Below are 20,929 nucleotides of genomic sequence, written 5' to 3' on the forward strand. Positions count from 1 at the left end.
GGGAGGAGGGTTCAGACAAAGACACAAAGGAAGGGAGGTCGCAGGATGCGAGAGGAACAGTGGGCGGTCCAGTTTGGCTGAAAAATAGGGGATAGATGAGGGCAGGGGAAAGGAGGCAGGCTGAGGGTGGGTGGTGGATCTGGTGGATGGGCGGAGTGGCTTAGAATGTCAAGCTGAGCCTGGAGGAGCTTGATGTGGAGACGGCCATGCTCAGAGGCGTGTGAGCAAATGGGACATGGGCATAGTACATAGGGTGTGTGTGTGAAAGTGTGTCTGTGTGTGTGTCTCCTTTGGTAACCCAAGGCATCATTATGAAACGTCTTGAACATCAACGTGCCCATTTCAATGTGCTTCCTTCTCCATTGGATAGTGGTCAAAAGTGCTTCTGGGATCAGACACTGCTAGGGTTCAAGCCTGGGGCTCCGCCACTTACAATCTGGGCAAAAATTACATAACCTGTCTGAGCCTCAGTTTCCTTTGTATCTAGAATGAAGATACCACACTTTTCCAGGGACGAGGTGAGGGTAGTGAGGTGTGTGTGTAAAGCACTAGTACAAGGCCTGGTGCATAGTCGGTGCTCAATAAATACCAGCTGCTATTATTACTGTTGTCGTTGTTGTTATTTCCCCTCTGTTGCTCACTGGGCACCCCAGGTACCTGCTCTGGTAACCATCCCCCGGCTCCCCCCTTCCACCTCCCATCCTGGGCCATCCCGCTGTTCCTGGCCTGGGAGCTGTGGTCTCCTCACACGGATGCTCTCTGGCTGGGACCCCCAGTCCCACTGCTCACTCCAGGGTCAGACCTTGTGGGAGAAGACCCTCTGAAAGGGTCCCAGGCAACAGGGAGCCCTTTGATAGAGGCTGTGTGGAGAGTGTGGCCCTGTGCTGATGGTCTCGCTGAGAGAGACTCTGTGTTGGGTGGGGCTGAGGGATCGTGCAGGCTCATGGGAAGGGATGGAGGTGGATGGGCTGGCTGGGGGTTTTAGGAATCCAGATGTTTGGAACCCTCCCCCAACACTGGTGACACACAGCCACCAAGCTCCTGGGTCCTGCTTCATGAAGTGGGTGAACAAATAATGTGTCGGTGGTGTGGGAGCCATTTCCGTGCTTTAGTGAGTGTAGATGCACTTTCCCTCGGCCTGTGCCCAGGGCCAAGGGTTCTAGGTTGCCCTGAAGTGTGGGTCCCTGTGGCCTTGCCTGCGGGGCCCCTGGAAGGCTCTTCCTCTCAAAGCTGCCCCCTCCCTCACCCCTAAGATGGCCCGTCCTTTGTCCCTGCTCTCAGCGCATCTTGTGGCCCAAACTGAAAGACGGAGGTTATGATTCTAGCTCACCACCTGAACGAACTTGTCCCAACCCGGCTTCCCGTCCCCACCTTCATCATCTCAGCAAGTGCAGAGTGCACGGGCCTCGCCTGACTCACCCTCGGGCGCCCTCGGGCCCTCAGCTGTGGAAGAAATGCTGCTGAGGCTTCAGTGTTGCCTGAGTGTAGGATTTTCCAAAACTCCATCTTGCTGATGTTACCCAAGGAGAGAGGAGAAATGACTGGGAAGTTCCCCAAGCCCATAAAGGTGACAACGCGGCCGCTCCACACGGGGAGGCGGGCAGACCCAGGTGTCCGGGTGTATAAAAGGGGCAGGCAGCGGGGGAGAGGACAGCATCCTCCGCTTCTTCCTCTGCCTTCGTCTCCTCCAGCCTACAGCCACCATGACCTGTGGATCAGCTCGCTTTAGCTCCTGCAGTGGAGTCCGCACGTCCAGCTCCTGCGTGGCCACTCAAGGATACAGCTCTGGCCGCACCTTCAGCTGCTCCTCGGCCTGTGGGCCCCGGCCTGGCCGCTGCTGCATCACCGCCGCCCCCTACCGCGGCATCTCCTGCTACCGCGGCCTTGCCAGCGGCTTTGGCAGCCGCAGCGTCTGTGGGGGCGTCCGGGCTGGCTCCAGCGGCCGCAGCTTCGGATACCGCTCTGGTGGCCTGTGTGGACTTAGCGCACCCAGCATCACCGCTGTGTCGGTCAATGAGAGCCTCCTGGTGCCCCTCAACCTGGAGATGGACCCCAACGCGCAGGGTGTGAAGCAAAAGGAGAAGGAGCAGATCAAGAGCCTCAACAACAAGTTTGCTGCCTTCATCGACAAGGTGGGTGTCCTTGATCACACCCTTCCTGAGTCCCACCCATGCTCAGGACTCAGGCTGAGGCAGGAGGATGGGGTCCAGGTGAGCTCCCAGTCTGATGGAGAGATGGACGCACATCCAGGCCACAGACATGGAGAGATAACAGGGCAGGGATTCCTGGTTCGATACAACTGTTATTAAACACAACCTCTGTCCAGATTGACAGGGTCCCCAAAGAGAGACAAGGACAAGACTTAGAACTGCCTGTCAGAGAGAGGAGGCCATACATGCACACAAGATGCATAAGAAATACACATAAGAGATAGGAGCAGGACCACAGGGTCATCCTTTGGGATGATCCTGCTGCCTGGAACTCCCAGCCTGATCTCACACACAGACACACACACATAGACACACACTCATAGTGAACATGGGACCAGCTGAGGCCTCCTGGGCAATGCTCCCTCCCAACAGGTGTGGGTCAACAGGAGAGTTAGCCAGAGAAGGTGTCCTAGGGGAAATCTCTGTGATTTGGGAGGGGATTTTGATCCCTGGCATGGTGACCCCGGGTATGAGAAAGGATGTCTCCGCTTGGACATCTCCAAGATCATGGGAAACTTGGACTAATACTTGCAACCATTTCAAATGATAGAGAGAGGCCCTGGTGTGTGGGGGGGGGGGGGTGGCGGGAGGGGAGGGAAAGGCTGACGTGGAAGCTGGGGGGGGGGATGGGTCCTCCAGGATGCCAGAATTATGGGCAACTGGATGGCTGTTCTTTGGGGCCTCAGGTGCGCTTCCTGGAGCAGCAGAACAAGCTGCTGCAGACCAAGTGGCAGTTCTACCAGAACCGCAAGTGCTGCGACAGCAACCTGGAGCCGCTGTTCAGTGGCTACATCGAGACGCTGCGGCGGGAGGCCGAGCGCGTGGAGGCCGACAGCGGGAGGTTGGCCTCGGAGCTCAACCACGTGCAGGAGGTGCTGGAGGGCTACAAGAAGAAGTGAGTGTGGTGGGGCCGGGCGTCTTCTCTTGGAAGGGGATACACGATACGACAACGGGGGGGGGGGGGCCACTGACCGCGCTTGCTTTAGAAACTTCTTTCTTCATGAACCGGCTCTGTGCTTTTATCAGCTTCAAAGGCAGTGATGGGAAGACACATGAAGAGAAGAGAAGCTAAAACAGCAGCTATGAGCCCTTCCCCATGGCATTATGAACTTTTCAGGATGACCATCCCTATTCATCCATCCATCCATGCATCCATCCTTCCATCCATCCCATAAACCTGGTCTGAGCACTTACTCTATTCCATTATTGTGCTAGGTACCAGGGGTACAAAGAAATGACACCACCTCTGCCCCACTGTTCCCACCCGCTGGTTCCTGTTGCCAATTCCACCTGCCTTCCCAGATCTAAGCCCGGGCAGTCAGCTTATTATATTAGATGAATAGAAAAACCCAGATCTTTAAAATGAGCAATGTTTATATAAGTTAGAGAAATGTACTACTGAGGATATGGGTGAGCCAGGTGTTTCAGAGCTGGGGGGAGGGACATGGATGACAGGGGTATTTCAGACATCCCGGGGGAGGGACATGACAGGTCAGGTTGGGGTGGTCTTTCCTCCCTTCCATTACTAGCCAGACCTCCGAATAATTTCCCAAATCCCTTTCTTTTGTGGAGGTATGAAGAGGAGGTCACCCTGAGGACCACGGCAGAGAATGAGTTTGTCAGAATCAAGCAGGTGAGTCGGTCTGCCTGTGGGCCAGCAGCCTGGGACTCTGGCAGCCCCAGGGGCATGCGGTCCTCCCTCCGTCAGTTCATCAGCTCATACTTGATTCCCCCGATGGAAGGGCATTTTCCTCCTCACACCCTGGGAGGTCCATAGGGCAGGAATTCTCTGGATCTGCCTTTACAGAGAGTCCCAGAGAGGTGGAGGGACTTTCCAAAGTCACATGCTGCATTTTGCTACTGTGGGAGGGAGAGCTTAGCTTCCCGACCCTCAACTTCTGGGTCTGTGCCCGTGACTGGCTTTGCCGGGCTGGCAGTGGGATTGGGGATTCCTCCAGGGTGGGACTGGGGGAGGTGGAGTCCCCTGGAAAACCTCTACAGCATCTGGGGACTGCCTGTGTGTCTGTGTCTCCAGGAGGTGAACGGTGTCTACGTGCGCAAGGGAGACCTAGAGGCCAATGCCCACAGCCTGGTGGAGGAGATCAGCTTCCTGAAGTCCCTGTATGAGGAGGTGAGCATCGGCCGGGAGGGCGTTGGTCACCCTCCTCTCTCTGTCCCAGGCCAGCCTGTGTCCAGAGCAAACAGACAGAGGGGTCTGCAGGCCTGAGGGCTTTGGAAATGGTGGCTCCACATGTGTGTGTGCATGTGTGTAAAGGAAGGATGTGAGCTCTGTTCTCCTTGGCTCGGGATGATATATGTGATGTGAATGGCTGTTGGTCCCCCAGGAGATCCGCGTCCTCCAAGCCCACATCTCAGACACCTCGGTCATCGTCAAGATGGACAACAGCCGGGAACTGAACATGGACAGCATCCTGGCTGAGATCAAGGCTCACTATGATGACATTGCCAGCCGTAGCCGGGCTGAGGCTGAGTCCTGGTACCGTGGCAAGGTAAGTGGCACAGGACAACTGCCTCCACACATGGCAGTGGGAGGAATGTGAGGTGTATATTAGAAAAGGCTTCTTTTGTCTGGGGATTCTGATCTTTGGGATGATAGTAAAAGCGCAGAGAGGGCTGAGGTTGTGGGGGTAGGGCAGGGCTGCCATGTTTGGTTGCACAGGTTGAGCACTGTACAACCTGCACTATCATCTCTGCTGTCCTGAATGGTGGGATGTCCCATCCTAAGCCTCAAGGAGTCTCTCTGCCTCCCCCCAGTACGAGGAGATAAAGGCCACGGTGGTCCGGCACGGGGAGACCCTGCGCCGCACCAAGGAGGAGATCAACGAGCTGAACCGCATGATCCAGAGGCTGACCACCGAGATCAATAATGCCAAGAGCCAGGTAATGGTTGTTTGGGGCTACCCGGGTCCCACAGGCAGTGTGTGCCCCATGTGGATCTCACCATTCATCCCCCAGCCCATGTGCATGAGTAGGGTCCCTGGTTGTAGTCACTCAGGGAGACCCAGTGGATAGGGCAGGAGGACTGTTCCTGGGGTGTTCCCAGCTGGGTGGGAGGCCTGGACACATGCAGGAGATGGACGGAGAGACCCAGGGACCACAACCCACCCTGTTCTCTTCTGGGTCCCCAGAACTCCAAGCTGGAGGCGGCTGTGAGCCAGGCTGAGCAGCAGGGCGAGGTGGCCCTCACTGACGCCCGCCGCAAGCTGGCTGGGCTGGAGGAAGCCCTGCAGAAGGCCAAGCAGGACATGGCCCGCCTGCTCAGGGAGTACCAGGAGGTGTTGAGCTCTAAGCTGGGCCTGGACATCGAGATCGCCACCTATAGGCGCCTGCTGGAGGGCGAGGAGCAGAGGTGGGTGCAGCCAGCACGATTGGGCTCAGAGCCTCACCTGCAGACCTGACCCGTTTATTTGCCCCATTACTTTCCCAGCCCCCATTTCTTCTGCTCCCATCTTGGAACCCTTTCGGGGTTCCTCCTTGCCATGGGGAGAGGCTAAAAAGAATAGTCTTCATTGAGGTCCACTGCTTGATTTCCAATAGTCTTCTTGTATGATTTAATTAGGGACAATGGTTTGCTGGATGTCTGAGGGGGAAAAAAATCCCTCTGATTCATAGTATTTGCTGATTCCAGTGGTGTAAATACTTCCATCATGGCTGATTTCAAGCTACCAGTCTGACTTCATGAAGAATTGGCCAGACATGTGCAAAAGAGGCTCTGTGAGCTGGTTGCAGAACACCACTTGTTAGGGGCGAGGATAGAAGGGGACCTCAAGCAGAAGGGGAAGATAGAAAGAAAGACATATTTCTATTAGGGAGATGGACAACCTGAGGCCCAGGGAGACTGCATTGTTCCAGGTCATGTAGCCAGTCTATGGGGCGGGGGAGGTGGGCTGGAGTTGAATTCCTGGGGGCAGGTGAAGAGATCTCTGCGTCCCGCTGCGTTTTGGCAGGTCCCACTTCCCAGACAGATTCTGGGAGAGCCCGCCCCTTGTGCTCTTTTGGGATAGAGTTGGGGAGATGCTGAGCTACGGGGGATGCTAGACCTCAGACCTTCTCCTCGGACCTTCTGGGGGGGGGGGACTTGGGTGATTCCTTGGGTGACCGGGTTCAGAGCTGGTGACCACATGACTCCTGGGATCATTGCCAGGAACTCCTGCCCGGTCCTAATGCTGACCTTTTCTCTCCCTCATCAGGCTGTGTGATGGCATCAGCTCTGTGAATATCTGTGAGTAATTCTGGCCCGTAAGGGAGACACCGAGGTTAGACAGCGGGAAGAACATCTTAGCTCTGAGGGTGGACAGACCCAGGGCGTGGGGGTCCCATTCATTTCCAGCCACACAGTTACAGAGGGTTGACAGGTCCTGAGTGGAACAATTCCTCACTCCAGGCCTGTCAGGGTGCCGGTCTTATTTTCTCCCTATTCAAACACGCTGGTCCATGTTCCAGAAAAGTGTCCAACACTTTTCTGGATTAAACAGGTATTTTATCAGCTCGGTGTCCCCAGGGAGGTCTTCCTGAAATCAGTTACAAAAGAGTAGATTAAGAAGGGGTTGAGATGGACTACAAGATGGACTCCCTTCCAGTGAGAATGGAAGTCCCGAGGACAGACCACAGGGAAGCTCCCATTGTCTGTCCTCGGAGATGTGGCTGAGCAGGAGCTGTCCACCTGGGTGCTCTAGGCTGGTAGGGAGGGAGTTCTGATTGGAGGTGCGGGCTGTTTGGGACCAGCTCCCCACCCCCACCGAGGGTTCTGACTTCTCATTATTGTCCCTGTGCAGGTGTGAGCAACTCCCAGGGCGGAGTCGTATGTGGGGACCTCTCAACCACCCGTACCTGCACCATCAAGTCCCGCGGAGTGGGAATCTGTGGCAGCAGCTATAAGAAGTGTTAAGTTGGCAGGGCTTGGAGGAGCACCCGAGCCCCCAGCCCTCTCACCTTCCCGAGGATCCCAACTGGCCCTTCTGCCCAACCTGACCATGTGCAGCCTGGTGGCGGGTGCGATAGCTTGATCTCATGTGGACCCATCTTCCCTGCTGTCCGCTTCTTGTTTCTCGTTGCGTGGGAGTCCCCTCGACTCCTGCCTTCTCTGGCTGAGAAAGGCTGTTGGGAGGAGTGACACGTGGATCTGTTCTGTAAGAGGATTCTGGGCTGCCTGAGCCCATGAGGAGGACAGCCCCTCCGCCCCCCACCCTCCCTTTCTCTTGCTCGTCCCTTCCTTTCCCAAATCTTCTTTTCCTCCTTGCTGTCTGTGCTTAAAATAAAGTCATATAGTTCCTGCCATGGTTGTCAATCTTTCTGTCCATTATTTCAGGCCTGGAGGGGTGGGTGGGATCTCCAGGAGGGCATTCGACACGGTGGGGGCTGCTAGGGCCATGCCAGCGATCCATTCAATCGTGTGTTCAGGGCTTGGGGTGTAGAGCAGGGGGCTCTGAGGGCTCAGGGCTCCCCGAGGTAATTCTCCAGTGCTGGGAAGCGTCTGGCAGAGGCTTGTAGCAGGTGCTGGGCAGTGTTACGAGAATGAATGAATTCGTCTCCAAGGTTCCCAGCTGCCCAAAGGGCATCTCCATTTGAATGTTGCCCTGATATTTGGAATTCAACATGCCTTCAAAACATCTCATCATTTTCCCCTCTACTGATGCTCATTTGTGAGCTTTCCCTCTTTCTATCAGTTCTTCCTGAAATCTCCAGCTTAAAACCTATTTTCCCCACCCAATGAGTCATCAAACCTTGTCAATTTTTTCTTTGAAAAATGCCACCAGGAACTTCTTTTCTTGCAATATGTTGGACTAGGAACTCTGAAAAACCCTTTGTCATAAGTCACTTAAAATTCTGCATTATATACTTAAAAACTATGTTTTAATTCATCAACTATAGCAAGAAGGTATGGGAGATCATCAGAGGCAAAAACAACAAGAAAGCATGACTCCAGGGAGGGATGGGAAGGGATGCAGCAGGTTGGCATGGCAGGGGCACCTGTCGGTCACTGGTAGAGTGGGAGGGAAGCCCACTGTGCTCACGGATGGGGCACAAGAGTAGGCCCCTGAAAGGGAGAGTGGATGCCATGTCCCTAACAGACAACTGAGGCCGTCTCCAGCACCGGGGGAAGCAGGAACAGACTCTGCAAGGGGAGAGGAAGGAAACGGGCCTTCTTGACCCTGGCTTTGGGTAAAGGGAAAAATGTTTTCCCTGATAATTCTGAACTACAAGTTTGCCCTCACATAGGTTTGGCTTGGAGTTCATATTTTTTTCTGTGGTAAAAACCTACAACACCCAAGGTGAGAACATAGTTTCAAATGAGCCCAGATTGATGTTTCCCCCCTAAATCTGGCAAAAGCAAATGCAAATCCTCTCTAGAGGAATGCCATGAAAACTCAGGCTTCTGGGAATTCTCCGAGAGAGTCCCAACAAATGCAAGCTCACAATTAAACAAAGGTCGCGAAACGTGAGCAAAGATGCCATCATAAGCGGGAGTCAGCAGAAGCACCCCACTCCAGAACCCTCCCTGTGAAGACTGAGGATACTGGAATTAATCAGAGGCAGAAAAAACTGGGTGTGTTTCATATGTTAAAAAAAAAAATAAAAGAATACTAATACATAAGCTAGGAATAAGAGCTTTTTAAAAATAATAGACTGACTCGAAAAAGAATCAAATAGAATTTCCAGAAATGTAAACTATAACAATTATATGAAAACCCCAACAGATGGTGAAACAACACATTAGGCCCAATTAAAGAGAGAGTAAGTTGACAGATAAATCTGAAGAGATTTCCTGGGATGTAGCACAGAGAAACAAATAAAGGGAACATATGAAAGAGAAATCAAGAAGAATGGACCCCAAGATGGCCCAGATGTTGGAATGAGCAGAAGAAGACTTCACAGAAACTGTTATATGTTTGGAGAACTAAAAGGGTATATAATCTTAGTGAGTGAAAACAGAGAAATGGAAGCTATAAAAAGAACACAATGAAAATTCCAGACTTGAAAAGTGCCGTAACTGAGATGAACAATTCAATGAATGGGGTGAACGGCAGATTGAAGGTATCAGAAGATGGTGACAGTGAACTCGAAGACAGAAGAATAGAAATTTTCCAATTGAAACCATAGAGAAAAAATATTGAAGTAAAAAATAACAGAGCCTCAGAGACCTGTAGGACGTTATCAAGGAATCTAACTTCTCTATAATAAGCATCCCAGAAGAAAGAGAGAGTGAGAATGAGGTGGAAGAATAGTTGAAAGAACAATTTCCTACATTTGATGAAAAACATCAGCTTATAGTCTAAGATGTCAGAAAGCCCCAAGCACGATAAATACAAAGGTATCACAGGCATATCATAGTGAAAATCCTGAAAACTGAAGATAAATAAGCTAGAAAGAAACCAGAAAAAAAAGGTACATTACATATAGGGGAGCAATAATAATTACTGCTTACCAGTTATCAGAAGCAAGAGGGGCCAGACAACAGTAAACCCAGAATTTTATAATCAGCAAAAATACTCTTCAAAACAAGGGTGAAGGAAAGACATTTCAGAAACACAAAAGTGGACTGAATGTGTCACCACCAGACCCGCGGGACAAAGAAAGGATGACGGAGATTCTGCAGGCTGAAACGAAACGACATCAGACTGAATCTCAGATCTCGAACAGACACTTTACAAAAGGAGATGTATTAAGGGCCAATAAGCTCACGAGAAGTAGCTCGTCGTTCTTAGTCATCAGGGAAATCCAAATTAAAACCACAATGGGAAAAAAAATCTAACACCCACGAGGCTAAAATGTGAAAGACTGACAATACCATGTGTGGGGCAGCTGGAATTTTCATGGGGTGTAAAGTGGCATAGTCACCTTGGAAAATAGTTTGGCAGTTTCTTATAAAGTGAAACATACACTTAACAAATGACACAGCAATTCCATTCCTGGATGTTTGTCCAAAAGCAATGAAAATAGATTCACACAGAGACGTGTATATGAATTTCATAGGAGCTTTATTCATAATAGCCGCAAAGTGGAAACAATCCAGCTATTTATCAACTGGTGAATGGGTACGTAAACTGAGATGTATTCATGCATTGGAATATTACTCAGCAATAAAAAAGAATGAACTAATGACTCATGAAACAATGTGGATGAATGTTAAAAACATTATGCTAAGTAAAAAATGTCAGACACAAAAGAGTTTACTGTATACTCCTAGTCACATGAAGCTCTAGAACTGGCAATACTAATCTACAGTGACGGAAATTAGGACGGTGGTTGCCTGGGATGGGGTGAGGTGATTGACTGCAAAGGGGCATGAGGGGTCTTTCTGAGATGATGGAAAGGTTCATATCTTCATTTAGCAGTGGTTAAATGGGGACATACATCTGTTAGAACTTGTTGATTTGTGCGTTTAAAATGTGTGCATTTTATTGTATGTAAATTATATCTCAAGAAAGTTGGTAAACTAATGATTTAAAAATTTATAAGACATCTAGAAATAAATCTAACACATGTGAAAGATCTATACCTAGAGAAATATAACCTTTATGTAAAATGTTAGAGGAAATGAAAGATAACAAAGCAGATTTAACTAAATGAAGAGATGTATCATGTTCATAGATAAGAAGCTTTACTTTCATAAAGATATCAATTCTCCTTAAACTGAGTTACACAATCAATGCAACTACCATCAAATTCCAAACAAGGATTTACATAACTCTTAACAAGTTGATTCTAAAATTTATGGTGAGGAACAAAGATCAAGAATAGTCAAGGCCCTGATGAAAAAGAATGAGTCAGTATTTGCCCTTTCAGAGATTATGACTTGTTATAAAGCTATAGTAATTCAGTGTAGTATCCACACAAGAACAGATAAATTGACCAATGGAACAAAATGGAAAACCCCTCAAGTGACATATATATTGTCTATTCTTGTGTGTGTGTGTCTATATATATAATATAAGTATATTAAATATATAAATGAATTATATATAATACATAAAGTTTTATATATATATACTTTATAAATCTATATCTATATCTCTTTGATACATAAAGCTGTGGTATGGCAGATCAATCAGTAGCAACAGAGGGACTATGTACCGGTTTTCCCTATGGAAAAAAATGAAATTGAATTCCTGCCTTTTATTATTCACAAAGTCAGTTACAAGCAAATTAAAATGATAAATGTCAAGTGCAAAACTTTAAATTTTTTAGAAGAAAAAATTAGAGAATGTCTTCCTGACCTTGATGTATGGAAGGATTTTTAAACAAGGTACATAGAACGCTTAATATAAAAGAAAAGATTAAATTAGTCTACATTAAATTTCAGAACTTTTATTTATCAAAATATTCCATAAAGTGAAAAGACAAGCCATAAATTTGAAGATGAAATTTGTGATACATATAAATGACAAAGTAGTAATATCTGGAAATATAAAGAATACTTATAATCCAATAAGAATAAGGCAAACAACTCAAGAGAAAAAATGGGCAGAAGAAAAGGAAATACATACGAATAATAAACATTTAAAGAGATAATTCAGCCTCAATACTAATCATGAAAATGCAAAGCAAGACCAAAAATGAGATTGATTACACCAATAATTATTGAAAATTCAGATGCATTGGAGAGGATATGAATCTTTTCTACTCTGTCGATCAAAGTGTAAGTTGTTATTATAATGACTTTGGCCAGTAATTCTTGTCTTGTAACCTTGAACATTTGACCATCCTATGGCCCGGAAATTCAACTCCTGGATGTCTATCAAAGAGAAATTCTCATATAAGAGCATCAGGGGACATTTAGAAAAATGTTCATAGCACCAACTTTGTAAGAAGAAAAAACAAAACAAAACAATAACAGAATTACATAAAATCTGGAATATTCACTCAATAGAATACTATGAATCTTAGTGGAGGAATCCTAATTACATAATACTTTTTTAAAAACCAAGTCTCTGTGTACCATCTTTTTTATAAAAAAAGAAAACGAAACAAGAAAAGCTAAATATATCTTTAGGCATATGCACTTATGTGATAAAAGTAACAAGCAAGAGAATGATGACACACATTCAAGGAAGTGGTGACCCCTAAGGTGAGAAATAGGGGACAGGGTGGGGAAGGAGTGCGCAGGTGGATAAAAATTAATAGTAATCTTTTGGTTCTCGTGTCAATAAGTGGGCTCACAGGTATTTCATTTTCATTATATTATTAAATAAATAATAAAAGCAATGTGCTATTTATACGAAATGAACCCAAAACATAAGATCATAAATTGACAGTGAGAGAATGTGTCAAAGTGATGGGCTCGTGTATTGCACACAGCAGGAGTAATTGTTCATTAAACTTATTTCAGTTCATCTGTATGAATATGTATGTAGGTACCAATTCATGACATAAAATATATTTCTTTTGTGAGTTGTGGTTAAAAACGTTCGACAGCCCATATCCTGAAGAACCTCTTGCCAAACTACACCAGCAGTTATGTACAAAAAAGTTCAAAGCAGCATTACTTGTGATAACAGACATAAAAACACACATATGTATGGGCCAGCCCCAGTGGGCAGTCTAGTTGTTAAGTTCAGCGTGCTCTACTTTGGTGGCCTGGGATTGATTCCCAGGCACAGACCTACACCACTCGTCTGTCAGTGGCCATGCTGTGGTGGCAGCTCACATAGAAAAAGAGGAAGATTGCCAGTGGATGTCAGCTCAGGGTGAATCTTCCTCAGCAAAAAACCCCAAAAAACAAAAATCAAAAACCACGCATATACCTACCCATAGGAAAATGGAGAAGTATTCATAGATTGGAATACTACACAGCACTGAAGATAAAGAATGCTACATGCACCAGAAAGAATGAATCTCACAAACAGAATGTTGAGGAAAGAGTACATCATTGAAGCACACAGTCTAATTCTATTTATACAGAGCTTAAAGGTAGGCAAAACCAAAGAGTTTCTTAGGGATTCACACACACATGATAAAATGATAAAGAAAAGCAAGAAACGATTAACGCAAAAACCAGCATAGAGGTTACTTTGGAGATTGGAAAGGGTCAGGGGTGGAGGATGCTGTGATCAGGAAAGCCCACAGGGGGCTTCAAAGGTACTGGTGGGTACACAAGGATTTGTTTCATTACTGTTGCTATTTGAGTCGTCAAATGTATGTTTTACATGCTCTTTGCACGTCTGAGAAATGTAAAAAAGGAAAAGAAAATGCCGACAGCAGCTTGAGCTCTCTGTCCCTGGATACTCCCTCAGTTCAGAGTCATCATCCCAGATTTCCCACCTAGTCTTGGAACTGGAGTCCCCAGGCCCAGGTTCTCTCCCTCCACAATGCTACCAGACAGGCCTTCCTAAATTCCATTTCACACCAGGCCACTGACCTCCTCAAGCACCTTCTGTGGCTCCCCACTGCCCATTCCACAAGCCCAAGTTCCTCTGTTCCACACATTTCCCCTACCTGAAGTACCTGTCTTCCCCCTACCTTCTCCTTCCTTCAAGGCCCATTCCAGCCCAGGGACCTCCACTTTCTCTTCTGGGTTCACAGAAGGGCCCCTTCCACCCACGGTCAGAACTCTGCAATTGTAACAAGGTGAGGTCACAAAGCCCCCAGGAAGGAGAGGCCTGGTCCTCAGAGGTGAGGATTCTGGGAGCTCCTCGGGCTGCAGCTGGGCTTAGGTGCTCAAGGAAGGCGTCGAGCAGACCACAGCTCCCTTCATCATGGTGAGACTCGTCCACGTGGCTGACGGGCTCACAGCGGGGGAGGCGTCTTGGACTCCACCTAGATCTGTTGGCCCCAGCCAGGCACAAGCTTGTCTGCTGTGTCTACAGCCTCTGGGAATGGGAGCAGGAGAGGGTGGGCGGTGGGAATAGGGCAGAGAGTGGCGGGAGATGACGTTTTGCAGTCTGTTCATATCCGTTGCCCCACACGCTGTCTGCCTTGGAAAGAAACTTGCACTGGGCTGACATGAGCAGTTCCTATTCTCTGCATTGAAGTGTGTGTGTGACATTATGTCTCTCAGGGTGTAGAGCAAAAAGCGTGGGCTTAAGATGCAGTCCGGCTCAGCTGTTGAACAGCAGGGCCACTCACGTCCCTCTGGGTCCTTAGTTCTTTGCACGGCAGATGCCATGAGCATCAGCTTGCCCAGGGAAACATAAGGGAGGCAGCAACACCTACCTGGCCTATTTCACAGGTGGTCGTGGGGCCCCAGGAGATGGTGGAGGTAAATGACAGGACAGCATGAGGCTGTGCCAGTGTCAGTTATTGTGCCCAGGCTGGTCATGTGCTGGCATGTGGGGACAAGACGCAGGGAGGGAAAAGGCCCTCTGATTTTGTCCCTGTGGACAGCACTTCCCATAGTGGCCTTTGGTTTGGGGAAGAATCCAGAATTTGGATCCCCGTCACTGATTAAGAGCATTCATCAAGTTAAGGAAGTTTCTTCATACTCTTAGATTTTTAAAAGTATTTTAAAATTAGGAATTGTTGAATTTTATTAAATGCTTTTTGTGTTAATTTAGATGATCCTGTGTGATGAAGGGAGGATAAGTGATTTCCTAGAGTTTAACTAACCCTGTTACTGGGATAAACCCTGTGCGATCTGAGTCCGAAGCCTCGATTAAACAGATTGCTGCTCTGCCTTGTTGCCTTTGTGCCGGACTCCACGCTCCCTCTGGCGTCCCCAGGCCTGGTGGAGCACCCACCACTGGCACAACACAAGCGCATTTCATTCTCTCAACCACCCTTGGGGATGGGGAAGATTACCATCCCCATTTTACAGATGGAGAAAAGAGAGGCCCAGAGGAGTTAGATGACCTGCCCGTGATGGAAGGCGGATGGGTGGGCACTGGAACTGCCTAGCTGCCTCATTCGAGCACCCTTGTCTGCTCCCCTCATCTCCCTGAGCCTCCCCCCTACTCTGCTCCCCCCACCCCACAGTGTGAGGAGATAAAGGCGACCGTGCAGAAACACACGCAGAGCCTGAGGCACAGCAAGGAGGAGCTGAACAGACTCAACCAGGCTATCCAGCGGCTGACTGTGGAGGTGGACGGCGCCAAGAGTCAGGTGAGGGTGGGAGCAGGGGCGGCAGAGGGCTGATGGTGGGGGGTGTGTCCATTGTTCGTGACAACTAGACTGGACGTCTCCCCCTTCCTTCGGAATCGATGGACAGAGTTTCTCGTTGTGAGTGTCTGGGCAAACAGGAGTGTGGCTGCAGGTGCCTGGCAGGCTTACATTGCCTAGGACTCTGTATTTCACGTGGGTAAGTAATTGCCATGTGGGTAAATAGGGATGAATATGTATGCTTGTTTCTATATCGTTTTTTATGTGTATGTACATTTTTATGCCTGTGTGTTTTGTTTATCTTACACAGCATTAAATTTGAGCCCATCTTCAGAACTTAAAAGATTTTACCTAGAACTCCAGTTTTTTGGGTTCTCTTGAAAAATGTGCAGATCTGGCACTATTAAACTATGATCCCACATGGTAGTATTTGGCTGGAGAAGAGAGGACTCTACCTTCTCTGTCGTCTTCACAGGAGGATATGCTCCTGTGTATGCCACAGTCCCCACCAGTCCGTATTGCCTCTTTTGACACCGAGGCAGAGGGTTCTGGGCCGTTTACTATCCCCTTGAAAGAGAAAAGGTGCTGAACCTCTGTCTCTATCTAAAGCAAAGAAATGAAAGACCGAAAACATGAAAGAGGTTCCAGCAGTCTCAGGAAAATGGGAGCGTGTATCTCTCCTTGTGGAACTGGACACTGTTGATTATATTTAACATTTGGCGCCCACAGCCAGGCATCTGCAGATGTTTGTGTTCACGACTCAGGCTTTAGGTCTTCGGAGGGAGCTTCCCACAGGAATGCTTCCCTCCTCAGCCGCCCTCTCCCTCCAGTCCCTGGCCACGCTCCAGCCCGCAGAAGGAAAGGGTTCTGTTCCCTGTCGGTCTGTCTTGCTTTCTGCAGTTACAAGTGTCTCAGGCACTGAGGGATATTTGGGGGCCTCTCGCTTCTCCAGAAGTAATGACTTCGAGAAGGGACAAGCTGTTCAGGTTCTGGGGCGGAAGTGTGAGTGGGTGGGCCCATCGTGGTTCAGTCTCCCACCAGCCACAGCTGCGCTCATTCCCCCCCGGGTCCCTAAGCAGCAAGCACTCCTCACCAAGGCAAGCACTTATTATTATCATTTTCCCCAGAGACTACACATTAGAGCTTCCTGCGAGGAAAGGATATTCCTCCTGTTAGTTTCTCTGATGAAACCGTAATCCCAGTGCATTACGTGCTAAGGGGAATTTGATGCTTCCTGATCCGAGCTCACATTAGAAGTGTCGCCACACTGGATGTAAAAAGCTTTCTCTCAGCTGTCCCAGATGTCCGGCCCCAAATCTTCACCCTGGGAGCGGGGTACACATTTAAACCCACGTTTCCGAACAGGCGTGCTCGCTCCTCACAATGCTCTCTAATGCCTCCTTGGCCCTCCAGCCTCTGAGAAAGGTCTGGATCCTTGAGGGGAGGGGCATGGGGGCCAAGGATGTCCTTCTGTCCATGGTCTTCCCTTCGCCCCCAGCCCTGCGAACTCGAGACAGCCAAGGACTCGCCTGCTCTGCAGGAGGAAGGTGCCTCCGGCAGCGCCAAGGGCAAGCTGGCCTGGCTGGAGGCCGCCCTGCAGCGGGCCAAGCAGGACATGGTGCGGCAGCTGCGCGAGTACCAGGAGCTGATGATCGTCAAGCTGGGCCTGGACTTCGAGATCGCCACCTACCGCAAGCTGCTGGAGGGCGAGGAGAGCCGGTGAGGGCTGGGCAGTGCCCGGGACAGCGAGGAAGGCAGGGACACAGGGAGGTCCCCACCTGGGTCCTCACCAGCTGGGGAGGGGTGGGGAGAGGGAGACCGGGCATCCAGGGATTCATTCTCCCGGAGCCTGTTTTTTCCTACCCTCTTACAGCCCTCTGGAAAGGTCCCAGCTAGTGAGCACCCTTGGCCCCTGGGATGGGGCGACTCATAAAGTCATTCACTCCCAGGATCAGAGAGCAGGGGCCAGTGTGTCCATCAAGACAGCTGCAGGGACCAAGACCCAGCCAGTGGAGTAAGGTCCCCAGGGTAGAGTGCCTTCCTCTCAACTTTGCCCCTCTCCCCCCAGCCTCCAGCTGCTTACACCAGGCGGAGGGGAGGGAGAGGGAGCCCACCACGCAACAGGCATGCTGCATTCATTACCTCCCACGTTTACTCACCCCCACAAAAACCCTGGGAGGGCTACTATCCCCATTTTACAGATGAGGAAACTGAGTCTCAGAGGGTAAAGGACCACCTCAAGGACACGCAGGTAGAAAGTGATTGGCTGAGGCTTGAACGATATTCTTCAGATAATTGAGCTCTCTTCTCTGTGGTATCCTTTAAAATGCCCCTCCCTCCCCCCACCATGGTCTCTCCTTTCAAGATGTTGAGGCCAAAGAAAGTGTAGATGCGTTGCCTTCTCCCTCTTCCAAGAAGTCATCAATAGAGGGGAGAGTTATTGAATTGAAAGCAGGAAGGACTGAGTTTAAAGGTCCAGAAGGAGTCTTTACTTCAAAGAGGTGTGGGGATCCGAGAGCAGTAAGGAGGTGCAGGATGGAGAGCTCTGCGGGTCTGCCAAGGGCCGGGAGGGTTCTGTCGTGGAGGAGGATATTCTGCCTAGCAGTCAGAGGCACTCACTGCTTCCTCCTTCTCCCCGCAGGCTTGGTCTGGGATTTGGGACCGGGAGTGTCAGTAAGTAAATAAGAGGTGTGACTTGGTTAGAGGTGTCAAATCTCGACGCCCCCCGCCCCCCCCCCCCCCCCCCCCCCCCCCCCCCCCCCCCCGCGTGCATCTTCTTGGGAAGGGCTTGTGGCTTCCCTGGACCCACCACCCAGCACTTCTTGGGGCTGCTTCCTCTGGGTGTCTCCCTTTGGTGGGGGGCCATTTCTTCTCTTGGGGATGATTCTTTGTTTTCACAGGTGTTGGGGGGAGGGGTCCTGTGGTCTGTTCTTCGTCGGGGGAGGTTCTGTCTGTTTGTCCTGGGGTGTAGGAGGAAGTTCTGTGGCTTTATCCTGTAAAAGAGACTGTTTTATTCTCGGATGGGGAGAATCTGCGTGTTTGACTTCAAGGAGGGGGGATTCTTGAGTCTGTTTCTTGGGGGAAGGGGTCTGTGTGTCTATTCCTTTAGCGAGTTTGCAGTCTGTCTCCTGGCGGGGAGGAGGGTCAGTGCATCTGCCCCCGGGGGAGGAGTCTGTCTGTCTTCTGGGACTGAATGGGGGCGGGGCGAGGGGAAGAGGGCGTTTCCTCTCTCCAACAGCCGCTCTCCGCTCAGCCCTGGGCAGCGCCCCCACCTGCGGGCCTGGCTCTGCCGCGGGCGCGGCCCCCCCGCCGCCGCCGCCGCCGCCGCCGCCTGCCGCGGGCTCCCTGGAGACGAGCGCCCCTGGCGGCGGCTGCGCGCTCTGCGGCTCCCCCGGCTGTGTCGGGGCCTTCAGCTGCACCGGCCCCCGCGGATGCTGAGCCCTCTTACCCCGCCCCGGAGAAGTCAAGGAACCCTCGCTTCTGCTCCCGAAGACTTGGCCCTGTGTCTCAGACGCCCCCTCCCACGGATCTGGCCCTCCCCTCACCTCTCCCTTTTGTCCCCCATCCTGGAGCGCAAGGTCTTGGAATGTAGATTCCTGGTCGGTGACAGACCCGTCCCCAGGGCGGAGAGCGCCTGGATGCTGTGATCCTCGGGAGGCCTGGCTTGTGGCTTATCTGCGCCCAGCCCTCTGCCCCTCTGAACTGCCCCATCCCTCTTTTCCTGGGACTCCTCCTTTGCAATAAAAAGTTCTGCAGTGGACTGAGCCGCCAGCCTGCTTGTGCCTGGTTCCTTATGCTATTGGGAAGCAAAGACAAAGCTGGCCAGACTTGGGGCGGCGACAACACTACCAAGAAGCCGCCCTCCCCTTATGGTGTGTGGGTCCGCATGACTTCAGTTTATGGTGATATTACAGAACTAGGATCCAAGGTGGGGAGGGGATGTGATCAGAGGGCCCTCGTGAAAGCCACAGAAGGGTTAATTCATGCAGAGGGTCTGCTTGTCCCCTAGTCTGGGGTCTGCAGTCAGCTCTTCCCGGCAGAGGAGCTGAGAACTGCATTCATTCATTCACTTACTCCCTCTACAAATACTTATTGAAAGCCCTCTGAGGGTCAGAGCGCTTGGTGAGTGAACCACACTCTAATCCTGGCCATCTGGGGCAGACGTTCCTGGCGGGAGGCAGGCCCTACACAAGGAGACAGACCAGGAGAAGAGAGTGGGATGCGGAGGAGGACGAGCCTTGGACGGCTGGCCAGGGGCACTTGGGGACAGGCCCTGGGGGAGATGGCCCTGGCAGGATTGGGGCTGGGGGAGATGAACACGGTCAGGTGGCTAAGGCCCGAGTTCTAGTTTAAAGGTGATCTGATGGTTTGCTGGGAACAACCTACTAACCAGCTATGGTGGAGGAAAATGTGGGCTTTGGAGTCAGACGGCGATTCTGGCTCTGCCTCTGCTATCAGGGCTATTGCGTAGTTTGGTCTGAGTTTTCACGTGGCCACTGGACTTTCGGGGGCAGAAGACAGGCCAGTTTGGGGAGTGGGATGGCCAGCGAAGGGCTGGGTTTCCGGGCTCTTTCCTTGCCACATAGGCCCTGGAGAAGCCTCGGTTCAGAGAGCTCACATTCTTTTCTCTTGCACAAAGGATTACATCATCCACACATCCGGGGAACAATGGCTACTGCTTTCCATGTCCCTGGGTGGGGCTAAGGTACATCATTGGCCAGACGCCCTGGGTTTACCTTTTAAGGTATGCTAGAGCCAGGGTGTCTGCTGTGTTCTCCTGGGTCCCTGCCCGGAGAACAGGTATCCCAAAGGCCCCCTTCCTGGTAAACAGAGCAGTCTCATGCAAGAGGAATGTGACCCAAACTTGGCTGGCAGGCTGCCACCCACCTTGAAGGGTCGGGGACACGGCCCCACAGGACTCACGCATCAGCCCTGTTTGATCAATCCTGGGCGACAGCAACTGTGTAAACATTCTTACCAACCCTCCCAATGCTAGCACTGCCTGAAAGCAGGGCCACCCTCTGTAGGACTTGTCGGTCGGGCTCCAGTTCCCACATTTTGCTGGGAGGTAACGACATTCTCTGATTTTCAAGGTCAGGTTTTTCCTGCTCCTGCTGTGCTGGTCATGTCAGAGAAGGAACTTTGTGGGAAGCACAGGGAGAATACCACTAGGAGTTGTCGGGAGGGTTATGGTGAGCCTTCCGCAGCAGCTCTCACCCAGGGCTGGCCGCCTACGTTTTCCTTTTCCCAATCCCGAGCCTGAGGTCGGTCCGGGAGATCCCAAGGGCTGTGGGATTTGAGACTCTTGCTGGGCCAGGGCCACGTGGGCCACCAGCAATGTTTGTGGTTTGGGGACAGATTCTCTGAGTGGCTCCCCTGGCCCTGGGCCACATTCCAGCCCGGGGAGGGAGAGAACTGCTATTTACGGTGCATTTATGGAGAGTCAGTCACCAGCCCATTTACAAACTTTGTGAGTGGGTGACTTCTGAAGGGAAAGGGTCGTCACCGTTCGGTCATGGCTTCTCAGCAGGAGGAGGACCAGAAGGGGTGAACCTTCTGTCGGCTCCCCATGCCTGCCTCACACTTAATACACTTAAACGTGATGGAGGCAACTTCGAGTCCATTGATGGACGCCCGTCGAGGCCAGTGACCGCTCATCCGTC

The 20,929-nt window shown here is 50.7% G+C and overlaps 2 protein-coding genes and 1 long non-coding RNA gene across 6 annotated transcripts; 2 read left to right on the top strand and 1 right to left on the bottom strand.

Moving 5' to 3' along the window:
• Positions 1–1,596: 1,596 nt before the first annotated feature.
• KRT88 (keratin 88) lies at positions 1,597–7,506 on the top strand. Its single transcript, XM_001494298.5, has 9 exons — positions 1,597–2,132; positions 2,897–3,105; positions 3,783–3,843; positions 4,246–4,341; positions 4,556–4,720; positions 4,986–5,111; positions 5,360–5,580; positions 6,422–6,453; positions 7,007–7,506. Exons 1-9 carry the CDS (start codon positions 1,704–1,706, stop codon positions 7,117–7,119), a joined length of 1,452 nt encoding a protein of 483 aa, XP_001494348.4. The 5' UTR covers positions 1,597–1,703; the 3' UTR covers positions 7,120–7,506.
• LOC102147529 (uncharacterized) lies at positions 6,575–13,782 on the bottom strand. Its single transcript, XR_290482.4, has 4 exons — positions 13,692–13,782; positions 7,204–7,328; positions 7,062–7,103; positions 6,575–6,742 (listed from the first exon to the last, which is right to left on the bottom strand). It is a non-coding gene; the product is annotated as an uncharacterized lncRNA (long non-coding RNA).
• Positions 13,783–13,818: 36 nt separating this feature from the next.
• Positions 13,819–19,030, top strand: LOC102149928 (keratin, type II cuticular Hb1). 4 transcript variants are annotated; one of them, XM_023643603.2, is made up of 5 exons: positions 13,819–13,930; positions 15,144–15,269; positions 16,765–16,985; positions 17,908–17,939; positions 18,505–19,030. In XM_023643603.2, the coding sequence occupies exons 1-5, from the start codon at positions 13,928–13,930 to the stop codon at positions 18,702–18,704; spliced, it is 582 nt and encodes a 193-aa protein (XP_023499371.1). In that variant the 5' UTR covers positions 13,819–13,927; the 3' UTR covers positions 18,705–19,030. The 4 variants fall into 4 exon arrangements, with proteins under 4 accessions (XP_023499371.1, XP_014596266.2, XP_070127555.1 ...); XM_014740780.3 differs by having other exon boundaries at positions 18,520–19,030; XM_070271454.1 differs by having other exon boundaries at positions 13,826–13,930; positions 16,807–16,985.
• The last annotated feature ends 1,899 nt before the right edge of the window (positions 19,031–20,929 follow it).

This window comes from Equus caballus, chromosome 6 (genome assembly GCF_041296265.1).
Source record: "Equus caballus isolate H_3958 breed thoroughbred chromosome 6, TB-T2T, whole genome shotgun sequence".
Taxonomy (NCBI): Eukaryota; Metazoa; Chordata; class Mammalia; order Perissodactyla; family Equidae; genus Equus; species Equus caballus.

Excerpts from the sequence above, each read along its gene's own strand:
- KRT88 (XM_001494298.5), top strand. The coding sequence starts at position 1,704 with ATGACCTGTGGATCAGCTCGCTTTAGCTCCTGCAGTGGAGTCCGCACG. Across the intron at positions 4,342-4,555 it reads TGAAGTCCCTGTATGAGGAG|GAGATCCGCGTCCTCCAAGC; the intron begins GTGAGCATCGGC and ends TTGGTCCCCCAG. Across the intron at positions 4,721-4,985 it reads AGTCCTGGTACCGTGGCAAG|TACGAGGAGATAAAGGCCAC; the intron begins GTAAGTGGCACA and ends GCCTCCCCCCAG.
- LOC102149928 (XM_023643603.2), top strand. Across the intron at positions 15,270-16,764 it reads TGGACGGCGCCAAGAGTCAG|CCCTGCGAACTCGAGACAGC; the intron begins GTGAGGGTGGGA and ends CTTCGCCCCCAG. Across the intron at positions 17,940-18,504 it reads ATTTGGGACCGGGAGTGTCA|CCGCTCTCCGCTCAGCCCTG; the intron begins GTAAGTAAATAA and ends TCTCTCCAACAG.